This window comes from Micropterus dolomieu, linkage group LG03, assembly GCF_021292245.1.
Source record: "Micropterus dolomieu isolate WLL.071019.BEF.003 ecotype Adirondacks linkage group LG03, ASM2129224v1, whole genome shotgun sequence".
NCBI classification, from domain to species: Eukaryota; Metazoa; Chordata; class Actinopteri; order Centrarchiformes; family Centrarchidae; genus Micropterus; species Micropterus dolomieu.
In genome coordinates this window covers 23,943,690-23,966,044 of record NC_060152.1, presented here as the reverse complement: position 1 = coordinate 23,966,044, position 22,355 = coordinate 23,943,690, and the positions used below count along the sequence as shown (strand labels likewise).

The following is a 22,355-nucleotide window of genomic DNA, read 5'->3' as shown; positions in this document are numbered from 1 at the left end:
CTTCCACTGTGATGTTGTCCTGCACCATTATGTTGCATTATTGTATAAGTTACAGCGACTGAGACTAGCAAAGAAGCTGTATACCTGAGTATCGGTTTAACAACAATAAATCTAAATTGAACGCCAGATCCTCTAATCTAGCTGGCAGCCTCTGCATTGCATCACTTTTGGTTTTAGAAACAAATCAACACTTTGACATAATATCGGTGGTACACTGTATAGTAATATAGATCATGTTAGCTGGTGAAGTAATGTAGCAAGTCATACAACAATATAATTTTGCAACGGATAACATTAGCAACTGGTTGGTGTTAGCCGGCAAGCTAACGTTATCTAACTTGAGCCAACTAAATGCAAAATCACAATGTATGTCACATGCTTTGCACTAATATTTGCTTACCTGTCCAATAGGATGAAAGCCAACTTTGTTACTCTGTTATTTTATGGTGTTAGCAGACTCTATTTTGTTAGCTGCAGTGTTGTTGCTGTGTGTATGGTTAAGAATCACTTGGCAAGAGGCTCAGGAGCACACATAAACGTCACAGCCTTCACAGACCAATGAATTTTTCAGATCAGACCTGATTTCTTCACATAGGAAGCGCCATACAAGCCTTTAGAGGTAACCGAGAAAGCCGGCGAATGGTTCATTGTTATGTAAGGGTTACAACCTGTTCACAAATAGGCAATAAAAAGTGATTAATTTCATTGAAAGACTACATATAGCCCCTTTAACAGAAGGCCTGAGTAGCTGAGAACTGTACTCCAGCTGTTTGGTCAGTATTTGACACTGTGTGATACCAGGACTGTGCTGTGTAGAACTGAGTTGAAACGTAGTGTCGTGTGGGGTCATTACAGAAATGAACAGAAAGGAGTCTACTTCAGTGTCCCAAAACATAGAAAAACTGTCTGTAATGAGTGGCCATTTCCACAAACACACACTTGTGTATGTCAGGAGTGTGTGTGTGTGTGTGTATTTTTTGATGACACCCTCAAAATGTAAATTACGCATAAATTATACACATTTGAGAAGCTGAATATCACGTGTTCTGATACTAAAACTTTAAAACATTAGACTTTACCTTTTTTTTTTTTAAAAAAAGAGCAAAACATCCATCCATCCATCCATCGTCAACCGCTTGGGTACAGGGTCGCGGGGTAAGACCAAAACAAATTATTTTCAAATGTGCATTCTCTCTTCTCTCCAATACACCCAGAAATGCCATATATGGTTTAGAGCAGCTGAATCTTATCAGTCTTAACAGACTAAAGCATTGTCCTTTCAGCACAATAAACACAGAAAGCAGCAAGATCTACCTATGCAGTATTTTGGGGTTCTCAATTGATCAACCCATAAATCTACCAATAAACTGACCCTAAACATGAAACCTGCAGTTCCAGTAAATCTAGGCAGAGTAAGATTAGCTTGAAAGAAATGGTGGATGAACAAAAGCCATATTAATACATTCATTATAAGACCTTGACTTTACAAGAAGTTAGGCAACCTCTGTGATAGGGTATGGTACAAGAAACTAATTAATCGAAATATAAAAGCCATGATGTTTGGTTGGTGTAAAGAGTTTACCTTGTCTGCAGAATTAGTTTGTTAAAAAACAGTAGTTAAAGCAACTGCATAAAGTGTTGACAGAAACTGGTTGAAAAATAGTAAATTTACAGTTTTCATACCGTAATATACCAATTATAAATTGTTATTATTAAAGGACAAATCTACAGCATAGGTATTCCATAGCGCTTTTCAGTATCACACTGATCAGTGTCAAGAAGAGAAGTAAGAAAAGATGAAACTACCCAGCGCTCCTCCCTTTGTTAACATTACACCATTTTTAATACTCCTCAAAGTATTTGATCTGCCAAGGTTGAATTAGAATTCAGCTCTCATTTTCAGCAGTGGGGAACGGGGGACACCAACTCTCTCACCAGGGAGCCATTCATTACTTTTACAATTGGCACATGTGTAACTTCACTGGACAGCCCTGGGGTTATGTGCTTTACGAAAGGGTCCATCAGCAACTCTCCATTTAGTATTTTTACTGTGAGACCAAATTTGAACTGATGACTTACCAGTCTGAAGGCTAAAGCTAATGGCTTCAGCTGGCCCAACATATGGGCTCCTGTTAACTTGATAGTAACCAGCAAAACATACGTTTTTTCTTTAAAGAAAAAACTGATTTCAATCGGCAAAAATTTTCCATTGCTGACACCCCCCCCCCCCCCCCCCCCCCCCCCCCCCCAAAGTGGATTTGACTTTTTCACTATTTATACCAACTAATTAACAAAATTAAGGGTACACTTAATCATCACAGTATAACATCATGTAAATTAAACTTCACGGATATCAATCTGTTCAGTTAGGAAGTCTAAGCGTTTGTGAATCAGTGTCACCTGTTTTGGTGCAAATGAAAGTGACAACAGTTGCAATGGAGAGGCAACAGCAAGTCAACTCCCAAAAAGGGAATGAACATGCAACGATGCAACGAATGTTCGGCCACTGAAATTAATCGTCCAAAAATAGCAAAAAAGCACTTTCGGTGGTCGGCCTAATAAGTCAAAAACCGAAGAAATTTTACCGAACAATTAATGCTACGTTGACATGTCGGCAGTGTGGAAGCATTTTAAAATGTCAGAGAATGACGCAAAAATCGCCGTTTACACTGTTCCGCTGAATTGTCTCCTAGCACATCCACACCATCTGTGGCTGACTTCTTAGAAAAGGCAACAAACGGTCTGACCTGCTTTGAGTGTTTCTGTCACTCGTTTCGGAGAAGGTGATTAAGCTAGCCGCACCTAAATTTGGAGTGCACTCGTATTAAAGCCTTTTATAGTAAATTTATTGAAATGGCCCGGTGCGAGCTGACACGCAGGTTAGCAACTTTATCCTGTCAGTTTCTCTCTTTACAAAGACACGTATGAGAGTCCTACCTGAAGAGAGGCTGTGAAGTCTTCATGTTATGCGATACGAGAACCAGATACAACATAATTTATCAAATTGGGTCGGACTTGATGAATTTAGTGCAAGGAGGATACACATATGACAAGGTCCAGTTTTCAAAACAAGGTGTCTATACAGGATGGAAATAAGATTAATTGGATTATATTCAAAGGAAGTATAAAACATATTACATGTGTCCATTAAAAGTAAATGGACACATGTAATTTACTTTACCGGACCCTCTCGGGCCACGGACCCACCCACCATAGTCTCTCCAAATCCTGTGGGAAACACTGAGTAAAAAGCACATTTTGACTATTTAATTAATGCAATGTTAATAAAAGGGAAAAATAAATGGAAAATTGCGAATGTACTTGAGCGGCATTCGGCAACTTTTTTTCATCATGTTCAATTTTGGCTTCGGACAAGAATTTTAATTTCAGTGCATCCCTAGATTGTGCAGGTGGTTGCCACAGATAAGTGTTCTCTTCTTATCCTTCCTGACTTCTTGATCGGTGGTCTGGGGAGGCATATCCTTGGAGGGTCGCACAGACCTCCACGTGCTAGCCAACAGTACCCTGACTGCTGTTAGGTACCGGGATGAAATCCTCCGAGCCTTTTAGGTGTGGGAATCACCAGAGGCCCCACGATACGATATTATCACAATATTTATATTGCGATTAGATTTTATCGCGATTTTAAATATATTGAGATATATTGCAATTTATTACCTTATTCCAACTTCCAATTAGGTCCCTAAAGTCAAACTTTGTCAACATCTGTTTATCTAAAGAGATACATTTCTCTGTTTGTTCATATCACTTTTTCAGTCCTCTATATGGTCCTGTTAAGTTTTCTAGTGGTCTAAAAAAGCAATGGATTTTATTATTCTAGTACCAAAAAGTTAAAACTTCCATCTGCAATTCATATAATAAAATATCGATACTTGGTGTCCGTGTATCGATACAGTATTGCCATGGCAAATATCATGATACTATGCTGTATCGATTTTTTTCCCCCACCCTTAGAGCCTTTGTCAGACCTTATGCTGGTGCAGTTGTGCCACAGACTGCCCGGGAGCTCATCCCCCAGGACACCATCGGCTGTCTCATCTGGAGCATGCCTAGACGTTGTCAGGAGTTCAGTCAGGCATGTGGGGGCCATAAACACTACTTAGTCACATTATGAGTTGCTGTAATGAAAGTCATCAGGTTGGATCAGACTTGATTTTCGGTGTGATTTTTAATGCAGAACTATATAAATGCAACCTTTTTTAGTGAATGTAAATGTGTGTGTGTGTGTGAGTGAATGTATGCATGGGCTGTGTGTGTCTAGGTCACTCACTGTCCCTCGGGTTGTTGCATGTTGATACATGGGCAGCAAGAAATGCCCTGTCTCCTCTTAGGAGTATTTTTAATTTTGAGAGGTCATTCAGCTCTTTGAAATCTGACATTCCAGATTTTACATTTTAGGAGGAAGTGCAGCTCTGTCTCAACTAGGGCTGCAGCTAACGATGATTTTAGTATTCAAAGCTTTGATAGATTATTTCAACGATTCATTGATGTGTCGTTTAAGAAGTACTTTTGCTTGGCGGCGGCGGCACCCCCCACCCCGACCGTAACGGATCAGCTGTGCACGTTTATAGATGATAGATATTTATTAGTCCTTTCGGAAATTCATAGTTTGTCATACAGCAAACATCAGACCAACAAATAGACAACTGCTTTACAAACACAAACATCACCAGAGTGCTATATAAGTTATACAAAAGGCTCGTGCAGACTTCACGACTTTCAGCGTCGGCCGATGGCCGTGCTGTTCACACAACTTACTGTCATATGACGGCAGTCTTGCAGAAGTTGTGGCGTTCACACTACGTGACTGATCGATGACAGGAACATACACACACTGCAGTAGCTGACAGCGGCTGTGTCACCTGACGCAGGTCTCCAAACCACGTTTTGTCAAGAAAACACATGTGAAATGTGGCGATCCTGCACATGAAACAGCTGTTTGTTACTATAAAGATGGCAATTAAAAAGACAAAGAATCTGGGTGAAAGGATGGATTAGCACACGCAGGTAGCAGGGATGAGCATTGTCTGAGCTACAGAGAGAGCTGGAGGTGAGTAAAAAGGTGCAGCTCCCCGACACCCAGCTAACTCTCGACTATGAGGTTACAACTCACGGCCCAAAAAGGAGAACAACAAACGATGCAAAGAATTTGTGTCGATGCATTTTATTGATCGATTTTATCGATTTTAATCGATGAATCGTTTCAGCCCTAGTCTCAACCTCATCAGTGACACGTCAGTCTTCCTTTTTCCATTGTGGTCACTGAGCCTGTACTTTAAGATCTGCCTCTGCTTTCTTCCTCTGACAATTTAGATGTTCTGCCAATTCATAATCTATTTTTAGGCCAGGTGAGGTTCTAATCTCCTTTGACTTTTAGTTTCTTCTTTCCAGTGTTCCAAATAGCTTTACATTGTGTTATAATTTGGTTTACTCTGATTGGCGTTTTGAAAGCAGTGTTCTGCGACTGGTCAGGGTGTGCATGAAAGGGTAGTTAGCCTCAGCACAAAATGACATAGGAGCTCAACTCTTGGGCCTGGAGGACTTTAGGGTGTCTAGGACACTAGATTTAAGGTGTTTAAGAAAATAGAGTGGTTTTTTTTTTATGTTAAAAATCAGTGCGTATCTGCCTAATTTTGCTCTACATACATTTGGTGTTTTTCTGTGTACGTGTAAAGTGTATCTGCAGAATTGCACTAATTTCTTATAGTGCATTTACTGCCATTTTGTTATACCTATCTTGGTATAACCATAACAGAATAACTCATATATGTAGTATCACAGATACTGTATATCTGTATAGGTATAAATGCCGACTGATAAGTAAAAAGAAATTGGAGTACAGATATGCCAAAGATATGTCTGAGTGCTCCGTAGGTATCTTGGTCACATTTCTAATCAGAATCCTGGGGGTTTACAGAAACTTCCTATTTTAAGTCTTAAGATAGGATTTTTCTCAATTTGGTATTACTGAAGCAAATCCTAACTAACTTTAGGAATCCTATCTTATCTCAGGTTAGGAAATCCTAAATACTCAATCCAACTTTTATGTCTGTTACCTAGCAACAGATGCTACTTTTCTCATCTCGCAGAGCTAAACAGCTTTTAATCACTGTTTTTTGGTAGTTTTTTTAATGAAACATTCCCTGAAAATGGAGCAGAAACAACAACTATCATTGAACTTCTACTGTTTGTAACCTCCGTCGAGAAATCCAAATCCACATAACGCTTAACTCGGGAGATTAAAGAGTAAGTAAAGTGGGCTAAAATAGCGGACACAGTCTCCGCCGCATATCTGGCATCAAGCGGAGCGCTGATGCTGTCAAAAAGAAAAGAAGTCCATTTACAGTGATATGAAGACACAGGCAACTGTTGTGTCCAAAGAGCCTTCACATTATGTTACATAATTACAGCGTTACAAGCGTTACATCGCCTACAGCCTTTCTACTATCGAGAGAATCAATTAAGTTGCACCTGTTGACATTTTGTTGATTTTGTAAAGGCAATTTAAGAGTGTTAAACGAGTTGGCAAACACTACCTGGTGGAAAAGTAAAAGTTAGGACAGCTTAACAGTTATCCTAAAGTTTATTAAAGATTTTACGAAGCTAGGATGCTTCAGTAATACACTTTTCTTATCTAAAGTTAGGAAAGGAATATTGATTTAGGAACTGTTAATCTGTAATGGCGTTTTTGCTAAATCAGTTCCTAACCCTTTATTACCATGGTTAACAAGCAGTTAGGATAAGATCTGCCGGTTAGGAAGTTTCTGTAATACGGCCCCTGATCAGTGATCAGTTACATCTGTCATATTTGAAATTTCAATTTAAGCACTGTCTGTCACCGTTTTAGCATCTCACCCAAGATTCAGCACATTAGGTTTGGTCTATTGTGCTGTGATGGTCCCATTAGCTCCCATGTCTGTTTAAATAAAGTGGATTGCAGGGCTGGGTCAATATCCTTCAAATATAACCAGTTAAAAAATCTTTTCAAAATGCCTCGTACAACAATAAATCATGTATGAAAATTTTGTTGGAGTTTGGACTTTGAAAATAATTTGCACTCTCTTGAAATGAAACCTAATACATAACCATCTGAAATGGCTAATCTGGTTCTCAATATCATCATATAGATCTAAGTAATAACTTAGCTTTTTTTTCTGGGTTTAGGTTATTCCTACTGTCTTTTACAAAACACAATGATTTGCAGTGTGCCTACTTCTCCTTAGCTCTACACTGAGCTCTCAAAATGGAACCAAAGCATATCCTGAGAATCCCTTCCTTTCTTGCTGTGCTCACCTGCTCTTGATGGAATTTAAAAACAAAGGGCTCGCTACAGTCCCCGCTTGACTATCTGTCATCAAAACATGGATGAGCCTAAACTTCTTTAACTTAAACGAAGACAAGACCGAGGTCATATTGTTTGGAAACTCTGAAATGCTTGATGTAGGTGCCCTTGGCCCTTTAGCATCTAATAATAGCTAGACTGTGAGGAATCTTGGTGTCTTTTGGACGCTGTATTTAAATTTAATAAGCAGATATCCTTTTCTGTTAGATCATGCTTCTTCCAGTTGAGAACTATAGCCAAGGTCAAGGCCTATCTCCCGGAGTGGAGCTTCTTTCGTTCACACTCCAGCTGGAGTACCGAGATCTGCCAATCTCCTCCTCCTGGATGTGTCTAAAAGCAGACTCAAAACCAGAGTCAATCAAGCTTTTGGTGTAGCTGCTCCTAACCTGTGGAACAATCTGCCATTCCATATCAGAACCGCCCCCACTCTCGGACGCTTTAAATCTTTTCCTTCGAGTCAAGAAAGTTAATAATAATAATAAGGCAAATATATTATCATTATATATCATATATTCTGTGATATACTGTGTACTCTAATTACTGTTTAAAAATCTAATCTAATTACTAACCCAATAGAGCATGCATTTCACCTCCTTAAGAGGAGACTGAAGGGAGAAACACCCCGAAACAAACAAGGACTGAAAGAAACTGTGGTAAAAGCCTGGAATAGCATCACAAATGAAGAATGCAACAGTTTGGTGATGTCGATGGGTCGCAGGCTTGAGGCAGTTATTGCAAGCAAGGGTTATGACACCAAATATTAAATGTTATTTACTTTAAAATTATTTGTTCCTTTAATTTTGCTCACCTAAGAATGCTGTGGTCTAATACAAATGGTGATATGTCCTAAGTTGCTTAACACATCTAGATGTGAATACCAGGAAATGAGCTGAAATTCTGAACTCTTGTCTCATACTGATCTTTTGATCTTAAACCCAAATGTCTTCAGTGAAAAACAAAAACAAAGGAATTTGCCTTACCGTTCCAATACTTTTGGAGGAGACTGTAAATAAAGTTGATATTGGGGGTGGTGATGGAGCAGTGGATAAGACACCCTGGTCTCTCTTTGGTGTGAGAGACCTGGGTTCAGTTCCCCACTGTGGCACATCCACCATTGTGTCCCTGAGCAAGAGACTTAACCCCTAGTTGCTCCGGCAGCATGCAACCTCTATATAGCAATTGTAAGTCGCTTTGGATAAAAGCGTCAGCTAAATGAAAAAATGTAATGATATTGATATTGATTGACAGTACAGTGTGCCCTCTTTCCCGCCAGCAGCATTCTCATATTCCTCCCCCACTACAGCAATATGGCTCCCAGTCTGTATGACAAGTCAGCTTGAATTAGAGTCCCACTTGCCATCATCACATATGTTTGATTACATGCATTTTGCTACCCCAACAACCAAACGTGGATAAACTGCTGATCCGTCGTTCTACATTAGCGCCTCTGCTCACTTTTGTTCATCCTCTCCTGTGCTGCTTGATGAAACAGCAGTGACATGTGCATTGTGTGGGCCACAGGGGGTTCAGAGCAGCTGGTGACAGCTTCCCTCCGACAAATGAGTGTGTGTTTGTTTACAGTTGAGGCTCCCCTACCTGATGGCTCTGTCCGTGAGGTCTGAGGCAACTGCATTAGAGGGCCTCGTGGCAAATTAGGTACATCATTAACAGCTTAAGATAGGACTCTGAGATGCGATGCAGGTGCAGGACAGACCACAGCTTTTATTAGTTAACCCAGTAGCCAGTGGAATATCTACCAACACTATCATGATGGTGCAAGTTTACAAGCTCCAAGCATTCAAAGGTATCAGTTTTGTTTGGGGGCGAGACGTGTTGGCCCCTCTCTTGTGGATGAGGTCTTCATAGCTTACTGTGGCACAAACTGCATTACTGCATACTAACATGAAAGGATGGTCTTTTGTAATGTTGTAGTCAGTTTAGATTGGACTTCTTCTTTGCACAGTGCGGTGACTGAAAGCCTGTTTCAGCTGAAGAGCAGAATCTGAGTTTGTCAAAACATGCTGCTGGGCGATACGGGCTGATTAAAGTTGCAGGCGTGTGGAACTTTTGTGATTGTATGTTTTGTTGATTGATGGTGTTTTTATGTATTTTGATGGCAAACAGTACTTTTCCTCCCTGGTTGTTTCCCTTTTAGGGTTTAACCCTGTAAACACAACTCAGGCTTCCTTTTTTGTCCTTTTACAGCTCACTTTTATTTTGAAAATGTCCCCAAAGTGTCTTTCAAGTGTCAAATGATTGTTGTATGCTGGCCAAAATTATATTTGTCAGCAGCTATAAAGTTCAAAGGGGACTTTTCATTTCATTTTGTGATATTAACTGCCTACCTGTGCACTTCTGCTGGTTAAAATGGATTTGCTGATTGCATTTTATTGCCTCATTTCCCCAGGTATTATGAGCTGGTTGTTTGACATTTGTTAACTGTGCTTCTCTGTTGCTTCCCTTCCTCTGCCCCACAGCTCCCTGCGGAGGTCACTTCACAGGTTCAGAGGGAACTGTGCTGTCCCCAAACTACCCACATAATTACACCAGAGGCCAGAGCTGTGTCTATGACATCTTTGTCCCTGGGGACTTTGGTAAGCATTTCAAGAATTATTTTCACCGCGTTGCAGAAAATTGTTACCTGTAGTCTATTCAGCTTCTGCTTATAGCCCATATGTGGTTCCAGAAATATTTTTACTTTAATCTTGAAGTGAGAGGAGGAGGCTAAAAGAGACTGTTTGTGTTTTATGTTAATGATGAGGATAGAGGACAGTCTGTGAAGAAATGGAGGCTTATTCTCAAAGCTGGTCATAGGTGAAATAGTACTACCAAACAAAATGTTCAGACTTGCATAATTCATTTCCCTGTAGCGCTTCATTTGTATTTCATGCATTTCAGTGTTTTGTAAGTTTGGATTGGTATGTTTGATGGTTACAGCAGTTGACACTCACACAGGTTAAATGCTTGTCTGCTTCTGGATTAATATTCAATCCCTGTGTACATGTTTCATATCTGACAACTGAATTGGCAAATAATCAAGCTGATGGTTACGCTATGAATTGACAAAAGGTCATTGAAGGCCACTGCTATTTCTCACAGTGGTGTGTGTCTAATGAAATCACATTTAATCAATACATACATGTTTGAATTCCATATCAACACACTGTTGGAGGGGGGGTGCTGCTCCTCTTCAGGCTGTTTCACATGAGAATCTGAATAGCGGCAGTGTTTGGGCTTTAGCAGGAGGCGTGAAAGCACAATAGGATCAGGGGAAACAAAAATTGATTGTGTTGACATGAAAGATGCTCTGTACCAAAGGTAATGGAGAGGAAGGTCAAGCAGCAGAGCACTGTGGGCAACAGATGGTGTAAGCAAATGCACGGGTGCTCAGTTTATCCAAGTGCCCCTGTATATACATAATTCAGCAAAGATGTCCAGAAAACCTTTATGCGCTTCTGCTCAATATTCCATGTTAAGTCATAAAGAGATGCTGGGATCGTAGGCAGAGGCTTTTATCCTGTAAAGCCCTGTGCTTATGAAACACGGGTTAATCCCCAGTGTGATGATCCAGCCCGACAGTTTACATCCTCTGTTGCCATCTCCCACTGCTTATGGAGTCCAGGAACCCACAGGACCCACTTTTTTATTTATTTATTATAAATATTATATACAAATACAGCCTTTGCTTAAACTGCCTGGAAAAGCTTAATGGAGTGTAGAAGTCACCAAGCAACATTCCGACCTGGGCCTGCAAATTTTATTCCAGGGAGTGCAGACACGGAGGCTACTGAGGAGTCCCAATGAACAAGCCTGCTGTGGCGTGGCTTGAGGGAAATGTGTTCTGAGCAGTATAAAGCAACTGGGATTCACAGCTAGAGCAGAACAAGTTGAAAATGTTGGGACTACGACTCTAGCTAGGATGTAACAAGAAATCCTAAATGATCCAAAGCATGTGTCCCTGATTTCACTATATGAATCTTTGATATAGAGGCTAAAGCCAGAACTGATAATGTCCTTGCACCAGCATCATATCGCTATTTTCGGGGCAGTATTTAAGTGCTCTTAGAAAACTAGCCATTCACTTGTTATACAGTATTATAACCACAGTACCACCCTAACAGTATTTATTGTTGTTTTTTTTTTAACTTCAGTTAGTTACTTTCCTTAAACATGTGAGTTAAATTATATTAAAATAAAGCCAAGTGATGCATGTAGAGAAACAGTATTTTAGTGTTTTTAACCTCCAGATAAAACAGTATGGAGATAATTTCTGTTTTCTCTGTAGCAGCATGGCAGCTGAGTCTAGCCTATAGGCAGTGTGATAGCAGAAATCACATTTCAGTGTCTACTATAGAGGTAATTGAAATTTGTAGGCGCCTAGGGTAGAGTATCAAACGTGTGTCCTAGTCTGTCCTCCATATGACGGATGGCGTAGCATAAGCCTTTGATACATTGTGTCAACTAGCAGGAAAAGGTCAGTGGAAAATATCATCTCACGACTCCAGCCCAGTGACCTGAGGGTTTTACACCTGGGGGGTGTTGCAGTATTATGTAGATGCATGTCTTGCTGTTGCAAACACACTGTGTTAGTCCTCCTCAGAAAACACAACAGGTTTAAAGTTGGAAGGAGTACATATAAAATGAATTAAACCATGTGCTCTTAATGATTATTATTACATTATATGATTAAGTAAGTGCAGAACAGTGTCTGACATCATGTTTGAGTTATGGTGCAAGGGTGGCAACCAGCCATCAGCTGTTGGATGCCAGAATGAAAGCAATATTTTAATTGTTGATCATCAAATAATGGACATGGAATGCATACAATTAAAACAAGTGGCTTAGTGTCAGTAATAATGAAAAAAATAATATTAACAGTGATAGATGTTTTTTAATTGCATATTTACAAGGTAGCCTCAAGTTAATACATACAATTATAATAGGAAAAATAATTTCCTTCCTGTAAGCCTTATCAGATCTGTCATTTCACAGCTATATTTGATCTGGATATGCAGCAAATAAGGCAGGCCTGGAAAGTGTTCTTCATATTTAATAATAAACACAGTTGAAAAGTTTTTCAAGCATAACCTGAATTTATATTACAGTGTGCAATGTTGCCATGTTCCCAGATCTTGGCAGTTCTCACAGATGATAATATTACTGTTTCGCAGGTTATGAGAAAAAATAAGTCATCCTTTAATTTCAGCTTTGCCATTTGTGACAGAGTAAGTCATTTAGGGATGTTTTTTCCACGTTTGGCTGTCTTGTTGCTTGTGCACCTGGCTGGCTGCCTGGTGAGTAGTAGTGACAGTACACTCTGTCTACAAAAGTAAATAAATACGACAGCAACACTCTCATTTTCTTTCTACACGAAGGCGAGGAATTTAGAATTCTTGATTTGTTGTTGTTGTTGTTTATTTTTATATAGCAATAAAAACTGCTTGCCAACAGGGGCAACCACATCAAATTAAATGGTTGAAAGTGGTTCAGATCTTGTTGCCTGGGGAAAATGGACACCTGCTACTGTTGAGCCTTTCAGTACAAGTCATTAAGTATGACTTTGGGTGCTTCACGGGACTGTTATTTGTCGTTTCCTCGATCCTCGCTTGAACCAGAAGTTGTTATGCTCCGCCATCTTGCAGACCGTCCCAAAGCTCTTATTTGTGTTCCGAGGAGCTATGAGCGCAAACACCAGTGCTTCCTTCCCTTTATGTCTTTTACTGACTGACTCGCCCCCTTATTGGGTAGCCGTTATATTGATTGGAGGCTGCAGCTGATCGGACTGATCTGATGTATCACGACAGATAGGCCTAACATTAAACTACAGTGTATCACTGCAAAGTCTTAGGCTATATTTGATTTGTTTTATGATTCACTGTCTAGTTAAAATCTGAGTTCATTGTAGTTCTGAAAAACAAAAGCCCCACACACAGCTTTCTTCATTTTTTTTTTAGAAAGAGTTTTCTTTCTTTTATTTCTCTCATCAAATTTTATAATGGAGACAATTAAAGTCAGAGTCAGGGAGTCTGTCAGCAAGAAACATGTTTTACATAATTTACCGTCATTTCTATTGAGTCACATGTGAGACTGATCATTCCTGTGTTAGCCCAAATAAACGACAATAAAACATAGTAAACACGTAGACTAAGGAGTCGGACAAGTCACTAAACTGCACTAAAGTCTCTAATGAAGCAAGCAACGGCAAATAAAGCCTGCACATCCAGCCATCTCACCTACTGCATCTGATGAAAACAGATCCTGTGCCTGTGAGCAGGACATACAGTAACTTATAATTATTCATGTGCAGGTGTTAAACAGGTAACAGAGAATCATGCTGCTCTGCACTGATAACTGAGACTTTATTAGTACCAACACCGTGCACATGTGTGCAGACACAAACTCCATCAAAAGTCTCTACAGGTGTTAGAGCTGACTGACAGCTGATCCAGCTGTGATCCGCTGCTGATGTGATCAGAAACGGGCATCGCTTCATGTGACGCTTCGGAGGAAAGGACATCTTATGTCTCTAAAAACATATTTCCTTGTTCCTTCTCTCCTGGCTTGGTTTCCTTTGGTTCTCTCCATGAATCCCCCGGTGGGCGGGACTAAGACGCAAGGAAAAGACGCAAGTGAGGGAAACGTGGATGCAATTAAGAGACTTGAGAAGCACCCTCTGATTTTTGCATGTAGACATACAGGACTAATAATGATGACATAATCAGCTACATTTCCTTCCTTTTGTTTTGTCATCTGTAGTAGATTGCGAAAACGCACAGGTGTACACTGTGTGTTTTAAGATTCGCTGACAGGTTTTCATTGCAAAGGATTGCGAGAGCTTAAAACATTTTGGAAATGTTTATATGCATATGTCTTGAATGTTGGTAGATATTTTGTTCAGCGGTATAGATTTATTGTGTTCTATTCAAGCTGTCATAGTTTCTGTCTGACTGATTGAACAAACCCTATGGGTAGGTGCGCACCTCCCTGTATGTGTTTTCCCTTGGACCACATTTTACTCCTGATATACCAACATAATGTATGCACATAATAAACATCCATCCATAACATCATAATGCGCCACAGTGTAATCTAGTTCAATTCTGCCTGAAGCATCAACTCAATCATATAAATAAATGTCTGTCTTTTTGCATAGGACTTGCTGGTCCCTCATACTCATATCCTCTACACACATGTTCATAGAGGCACTTATGCAGCGTATTCCAGATGATCATTAACAATTATAACAAAGAAAGAGTGTTAAACACCAGTGATTAAAGCACACTGTGAGTATATTCAGTAAAAAGGCTATGTATTCATTTGCAAACCATCATTTCTTAGTAGCTCAGCACTCATATGTATCCTCGCTGCATAGCTTATTTTACTTTGCACCATTCAGATGTTGATTAAGGTACAATGTGCATCTTCCTTATAATGTTTAATTGTCAGAAATAATGGTTGTAGTCATATTTCAAACAATAACTCTGCTTCTGTTTTAAAGAGATTAATTATTCATGGCACTCAACCTTTGCCTTGGGCACTGCTTGTAAACATGCAAACATACAGCCCCACAAATTCATTATTTTTTACATGTTCAGTGGCTACTATATAATGTGTTTTGTCCTATACTTACTATACTTTTTTATTTGTTTTTTTTTAACATATGGACACATTTTTCAAGACAACAATTCCAAGTCATGCTTCTAGGTTAAGTGTTTCCCCCCCCAGCTTAAGTTTGTATTGTTTTTAGTTTGCTTAGAAGATTTGCTTGTTCGGTGCATCATCCTCATTTATGAAGCTTCAGAGGTGAGCAAATTTCTTCCAATTAGTAGGAGCCTCCATGGTGTTTTGTGTGTGTGTGTGTGTGTATGTATGTAATTTTTTTTTTCTCGTGTTTTTTGTTTTGAACTGCATCGTTCCCAGTGGGACGTAGCAACATTCACTCCAAATATCATTAACTGTGTAGATAACCTTTGAAATCGACTGTGGATACAAATCTCATTAAAATTGAGATGATTGTCAGAAGCCATTTACATGACTGAAGTTGAAAATTAAACTCCTAATGCTCTGAAATAGCATCACCATATATACCTCAAACCCTGGCCCTGGTTTTAATAAGGTTATGTAGCAGATCAAATAAGCAGACCACCATAGTTTTAATTGTGGTTAACTATGCAAAAGTTGCATTTCATCCTAAGTTAGTGTCTCATCAGAAGGATGCCCATAATGAGTCATTGGTGAATTTGATTTTGTACACACCATACAGTCACCTCTGTTTATGTGCCCAATGCTTTTTATAGCTCGTGTGTGTGTGTGTGTGTGTGTGTGTGTGTGTGTGTGTGTGTGTGTGTGTGTGTGTGTGTATAATAGTAACAACATATGCATATTGGTTGCCACAGAATGTGTCAGGAGGCGAGACACGAGCACTGACAGATTGCAGTAATAAATCTGGGCTGTAACAAGATGGACAGAATGAGTGAGAGAAAGAGAGTCCTGTGGAGACTGCAAGAGGTAATGGGAGTGTCTAACTACGAAAAAGAGGCACATAGATCTTGGTCGAATGTGAAAGACTCAGAGAGAACGAGTTAGATGGAGACAGCGATAATGAGTGAGAGAGTTATAATGAGCGAGACCTGGAATGAGAAGAGAAGGAGTGAGAAACAGAGTGCTGCTGAAAGCGATGATAAAAACGTTGACCCCGGGGGCTGATTGTTGACTCATCAGTGATGTTCGCTGCAGAGTATGAGTATGCCTGGGGCCACCTTAATACATGACTTGCTACATCCCACACAAAAAACATTACCTTGTCTGTCTGCTTCAGCTTACGGTGTATACACTACCCTCAGTGTGATTAACCAAAAATGAACTGTGACCTCTGCTCTGGCCCCACCTTGATGCAGAATTTGTTTTTGCAATGGGGCTCCACAGGTGCAAATGTCTGTGGGTGTGTAATTAGAGTGTGTGCCTCTATCAAATTTGAGTGTGTCGAGCACTCACATGAATGACTGCATTTACTGGATTTGACAACCTGTGGTTTTCAAGTCGATGAGATTCTGGGTACCCATTATGTATGTGCAATGGCTTGTGCTAGTTGTCAGAGATGGCCCTGAAATGTACTGAATGCTGTTTCAAAAACAGCTAAAACAGGAAGTATAAGAAGCCAGTTACAAATCCTTGTCCTCTTCCTCCTCTCTCTCCCTCCTGTCTCTTAAAGTGACCAATACTTACAGCTTTCAATGCACAGAGGAGATTCTTTTTACCCAAGATAGAAGCCTAATGGACTGGATTCAGCTTGTGCCAAGGTGCAGCCACATACTCCCTGCCAAAAGGGCTGATGCAATATCACTGTGATAATGGGTCATTAAAAATATATGTGTCTGTGCTGTCATACAATCCCTCTGGTTTCTGTAAATGAGGCTTGTGTATGCTGTCACAGCCCAGAAGGCCTGTGCTGCCACAAAGCAAAGACGACAGGTAGCTCTTCCATAATTCATAGCCAGAAGGACAAACATATGCTGCCATTTTCCTTACCTTTTGCAGTTGCCTGTGTTGTGAGTGTCTTTAACACCTTATCTGGACTTTGTGCATATTTTGCCTTAAGGCACATGTAGCTAATGCAGTTGCTGTGGACAAAAATGGGGCTTGCATTACATTCAAGCTGCATTTGTGGTGTCCTGAGCAATTGCTCCTTCACAGCATGACCCAGTGATAGTTCACCTGAGTGGCTGTGTACCAGTAAAACTTCTATTTCCTACCTATTTCATTTCCTGCCATCATGGACTTGCACAGTAGCTTGACTAACCAAAAGTATTTTCGTTACATGGAACTCCAATTGCAAACAGAGTGTGGTGATAGCAGAGCAAATGTCACCAAACCAGAAGCAGTTGACAAAGCAGTAATCAAATGAAACCCAGCATATCAGTGTATAAGTGGCAGCTGAAACAGACCATCACTGGCTACTTCTGACAAGTTTAATCCCACTTGTTCTCAGTGAATTTTGAATTTGCAGTTAAACAATCTGAATAGACATGACAGACGTTTAAAGCGCAATAAGGCAGAACCCCATAGGTATTTTTTTACAGCAGGAAAAGCTCAGGTGAAATACTAGCATTAACAATGTCTCTGTTTCGTTAAGTGTCCGATGACAGGAAAGGTAACTACAATTTCTTGAACACAAAGGCAACTAAGATGTGCTGTAAAAGTTATTTTGGAAAGAGATGCTTTTTTATACAGATACTTTGAGTCAGTGAGGACCAAATGTGCAGGAATTAAAGAAAATGACTGACAATAAATTTAAAAGACTAGGGTACAACAAGCATTGTTAAGATACATAAATTAAGTAATCTGATACTGCTTATGGAATCAACAGTAGCATAAAACATCACCATGGCAGACAACACAGATCTCAGATGTATAAAAGTACATCTCTGCAGCCACAGACACACACATTGAAGCAAAAAGAGAGCTGCACAGTTTAGTGTGTTTGCGTGCGAGAGTGTTACGTCCAATGAAAATGTTGTTGTACTCACCTGTCTAAACGTCTTTCTGTGAGTCTTATGCACTTCGAAGTCCTCCACACTCTGCTCTAAGTTTAACTTCTCTGCTTGTTCATTCTCTAAGCTTAATATAACCAGTCCACTCAGCCTCTCTGTTCCGACAAAACTGGTCCACTCAGCCACTCTGTCCCACTGCAGTCTTTAAAGTTTTCAAACATTTAGAAATGAATGCAGTCAGTGGTCTAAATTACCTTGAATGCAAAGTCCAAATGAAACGGAGTAAATCCAGACAAACACATGGACACGGGGAAAAAGGCTTGACCACAAGGTCTGTATATGAATGGGCAAAGAGTGAGGGGAACAGGCAAACTAAGTACCCTAGTTAGGAGGAGATAACGAGACACTGGTCAAACGAATCAAGGCAGACAATCACACAGGTGGTAAAACACACAGGTAGGAAGTAAAATGGTCTGAAACAAGAGGAGAGGTGAACAAAGTAAAACAGGAAACACAAAATGAAAGAATGACAACAAAACATAACCTAATACACAGAGTGGGAAAACACAAATACAGGAAGTGAAGTTGACAAAGACACAAGAGGAAGGATACAACTAAAATAAAACTGGAAATTCACAACACAATCTCATGTAGCCAGACCCAGCATGCATGCACATTAAACAAGGTATTAATCAAGGTACAACATTCTATTCCAGGTGTGTCAGGTTAGTGCAAAGTGTCACCTCTCACGGGAGTCTGCCCTTCTGCAGCTGCCAATGCACCATAAGCAGCTTCTCTACTGCACCGCATTGTTTTCCTGACTATTTTAAGTAACTTTAGTTGTTACTCTGCATCGGATGTGAATTGAAATGTAGCAAAGTACAATACTTGTGATAAAAATTACTTAATTAAAAGTAAAATTAAAGATTTCTTTCCAATCCTGTGTATGTGGAAAATGTACATAACACATGGAAATTAGGAGCTGAAAATGCCAGACACACTCCCTTTAAGACCTTTCAGATTAGGCAAAGGCAGAGGGAGAGAGAAGCCCTGCAGAGTCAGTCAATGTTCACTGATTAGCTTCCTCATGATACCTGAGAACCAGCGCCTGTTATCTCACTTTTATACTCCTTTTTAGATAAATACTCCACCAAATCCATCCATCGCCACAGAGAAGTGATGTGCTGGCAAGGTTTTGTTGAGTTTTAGATTATTTATTTAACACCTTGAATATTAATTTGTAACTCCTGCATTCCAGCATGACATTGCCACATAACATGAAGATTTTCCTCGAATCTTGTCACATGAGGATCTATTCAGATAAACTGTTCATTCCTTGCTTTCTTACGGCTGGGCCATGTGCGTCATGGAACCTCATCCTTTTCATTTCGGCACTTATGTTATCAGGTTAGAGCAGCCACACAGCCGCGGCACATGCACGACTGTAGCCATGCTTCATCTGAGTGGCCCGCACCTGTGTGCGAGCAGCAGCAGCAGCAGTTCAGCAAGGTAGCCGTCACATGAAGGAGTTGCCTTAACCAAAAACAGTAGAGGAATTATATTTACATTTGAGGCAAAAATACTGTGTATTAAGCAGATTTGTTTTAGCAGACTTAATCGCTATTACTTTTGCTGAACGTAAAATTTTATGTTTTGGGCATTCTGCTTTTATTATTCTTTATAGAGACAGTAGAGAAAGAGAGAGAGAGGGGATGACATGCAGCAAAGGGCCCGGTCGTATTTGAACTTAGGCCACTATGGTTAGGACTCAGCCTTGTGGTACGTGCTCTACCAGGTGATGACTTCTTTTTTTTGGTAGTAACGTGAATTATAGACACAGATTTTATAATAATAATAATAATAATCTTTACTGTATGGCAACTTTCATACATAAAATGCAGCTCAAAGTGCTTTACATCACAAGAAAGAAGAAACAAGAAAGAAGTACATGCATAAATAAATAAATAAAACATACAATACAGCAGCATATGCATAATCCACAAGCACAAAAACACAGGTATTAAAACTGGGAAGGGTAGCAGCCAGGGCTACAATAGAAAATAAATACAATATGTGTAATCAGTGAAAAGCAAAAGCATAACTATAATCAGTTAAAAGCAAAAGTATAAAAGTAGGTCTTGAGCTGCTTCTTAAAGCTATCAAGAGAGGTTGCTTCTCTTATTTGTAATGGGAGTTTTGTTCTAAGCCATTGGTGCATAATAACACAAAGCTGTTTCACCAAAAGTTTTACTGTTCATTCTTGGGACATTAAAGGCAGGGTAGGTAAGTTTGAGAAATTAGCCAGAAACTGCTGGATTTTGAAAGTATCTAACAGAGAAACTCCCTCCCCCTCCCTTCTGGGCTCCTTCCAAAGCCACGCCCCCAAAATACGTGAACGCGCGTTGCCGACACCGCAGGAGGACGAGGACAGTGTGACAAACGGAGAGCAGCGCTCAAATCAGGGGTAAGAAAACATCTAACTTTATCATACTCACTATCAAGCTAGCATGTTATTATTGGATAGGTTTAAAAAGACCGAGTTTTAATCAGTAACGAGCTGGATAGCTGTTAGAAACAGGTAGCTGTGCTAACAGCTGCGGTAACATTGGGCAAAGCTAAAAATAGGCTGATAAACATTTTCCCGTTTCCATCAGTTACACTACACGAACGTGAATTTCGTGTTAGACTCATAACATGTACGTTTTGCATGTTAGAGCTTCCATGGTGACAGCATTATTGTCTCTGATGAGGACTGCACTCCAGAGCCAAGCACAGACCGGGACAGGACCAGGGTCGAGGCGAGGCAGAGGAAGGAGGGCTGCCAGGGTCCGAGGAAGAAGAGGGAGGACGGGGAGGACGAGGTGCAAGCCAAGGAGCACATCTTCTAGGACCTGCGTTGAGCTTTACGCTCCAACAACAGCATATGAACAGGTATATCTATACATATATATTTTAATATTAGTCTATTATCTCCCAGTGTAATTGTCTCAAAGTTTATCTGGTGTTTCACCCTAAGCCATTTGGGTGTCAAAAATAAAGTGCTATATAAATGTAATCCATCACTATTATTACTTTTTATTGTTTACTGATTACAACAACTAACTACAGCTCTGCTTCAGCCATCGGCTCATCTGTGTCATGTACATTGACCTGGTGTGTAATGTGGACACAGAAGTCCTGTTAGAGAACAACAAGCCCCTCCCTGTTCAATAAAAATATCTGATCATGATGATGAATGTTCTTTCCAATTACACTGATCTTTTCCATTTGGGGTTCTAACAACTATATATTCCTTTACAGGCCAGAATCTGAGGACTGTGGACAACATCCAGAGTACAGTGTTTCCATGCACCACACATGGCTGATCTTCCAGACCCAGGACAGAGTAACAGACAGTTTGTAGTGTGGCAGTGTGGAGCACTTGGTCACAGAGTCGTGATACTGAGTTGCTGTTTCTGGAAGATATGCAACTGTTCTCCTGATCCACCAGGACAAAACAGAGGTTTAATCCTAGCAGGGTGTAAGATGTAATGTCACCAACTGCTACACAAATAATTCCCTCCACTGTGTGGATAAATACCCGTACATTGTTAGTTTTATTCCCAGGAGGGTAGAGAAAATACAGTATAAGTATATTTTTCTCTGTTCTGGATAATATTTTCATTCTTTTTTAAATAAAACATTGAAATGATGAATGCCTTTTCTTTGCACTTCCAGCATAAACAATCAAACAACTACATTTATGTCTTATGTCTGAAATGATGACCTCCAAATGTGGTATAACACTTGTTTGTTACTATACACACACACACACACACACACACACTACTAAAACTACAACCTATATCACAAATAGATCATTTTTAAAACATCAATAAAAATAAGTATATACAGGAAGAAAGACTAGGTGTGTCCAGATGTATCTTGACTGATTATGAAGACAGTTCAGACTTTACTTGTAGCATCATCATCTCCTGTGGAGATGATTTAACATATCACAGTCATCTCTCTGACATGATTACCACATTTCAAAACCAACCATATTACTTTCTGTTTTACGTTTTGCTGTATCTAGCAACACAGTTGGGGCAGGGACACCTGACTGAACCCCATGTTGACGGGGATCATCAGGTCTCCTGGTTCTGCTTCTAGGCATCTCCTCAGTAGTAGACAACTGTCGGAGGAGAAGGATGGCGGTCTGGAGGTCTGCGATGTAACTGTAGTCCTTCTCCACCTTCAATGAGTACAAAATCCACTTCCTGGACTTTTTGTTGTACACCTTGCTGTACCTGATAATACAGAAAGGAGGATCAGCTTAGTGAAAAGTTTCTAACACCTGACATTGTTCTCTTATAGAGTTAGTAAACTATTTCCACATAAAATGCAATCAATAACAATAAATCAGCACCATCTATCTGTATTCCTCATACTGTTTAATATTTTTTGACTCATCACTTATAAATGTATTGAGTAAAATGCACAAGAGTACTCATAATGCAACA

General features: G+C 39.9%; 1 protein-coding gene across 6 annotated transcripts in view; it reads left to right on the top strand.

Annotated features, from left to right (window-relative positions):
* Positions 1–22,355, top strand: part of LOC123968671 (CUB and sushi domain-containing protein 3-like) — a 279,670-nt gene that overhangs the window by 142,180 nt on the left and 115,135 nt on the right. For all 6 annotated transcript variants that reach the window (XM_046045555.1, XM_046045551.1, XM_046045552.1 and 3 more), the window contains one exon: positions 9,841–9,957. In XM_046045555.1, coding sequence (XP_045901511.1) covers positions 9,841–9,957 — 117 coding nt within the window. The remainder of the gene's footprint in view (positions 1–9,840; positions 9,958–22,355) is intronic.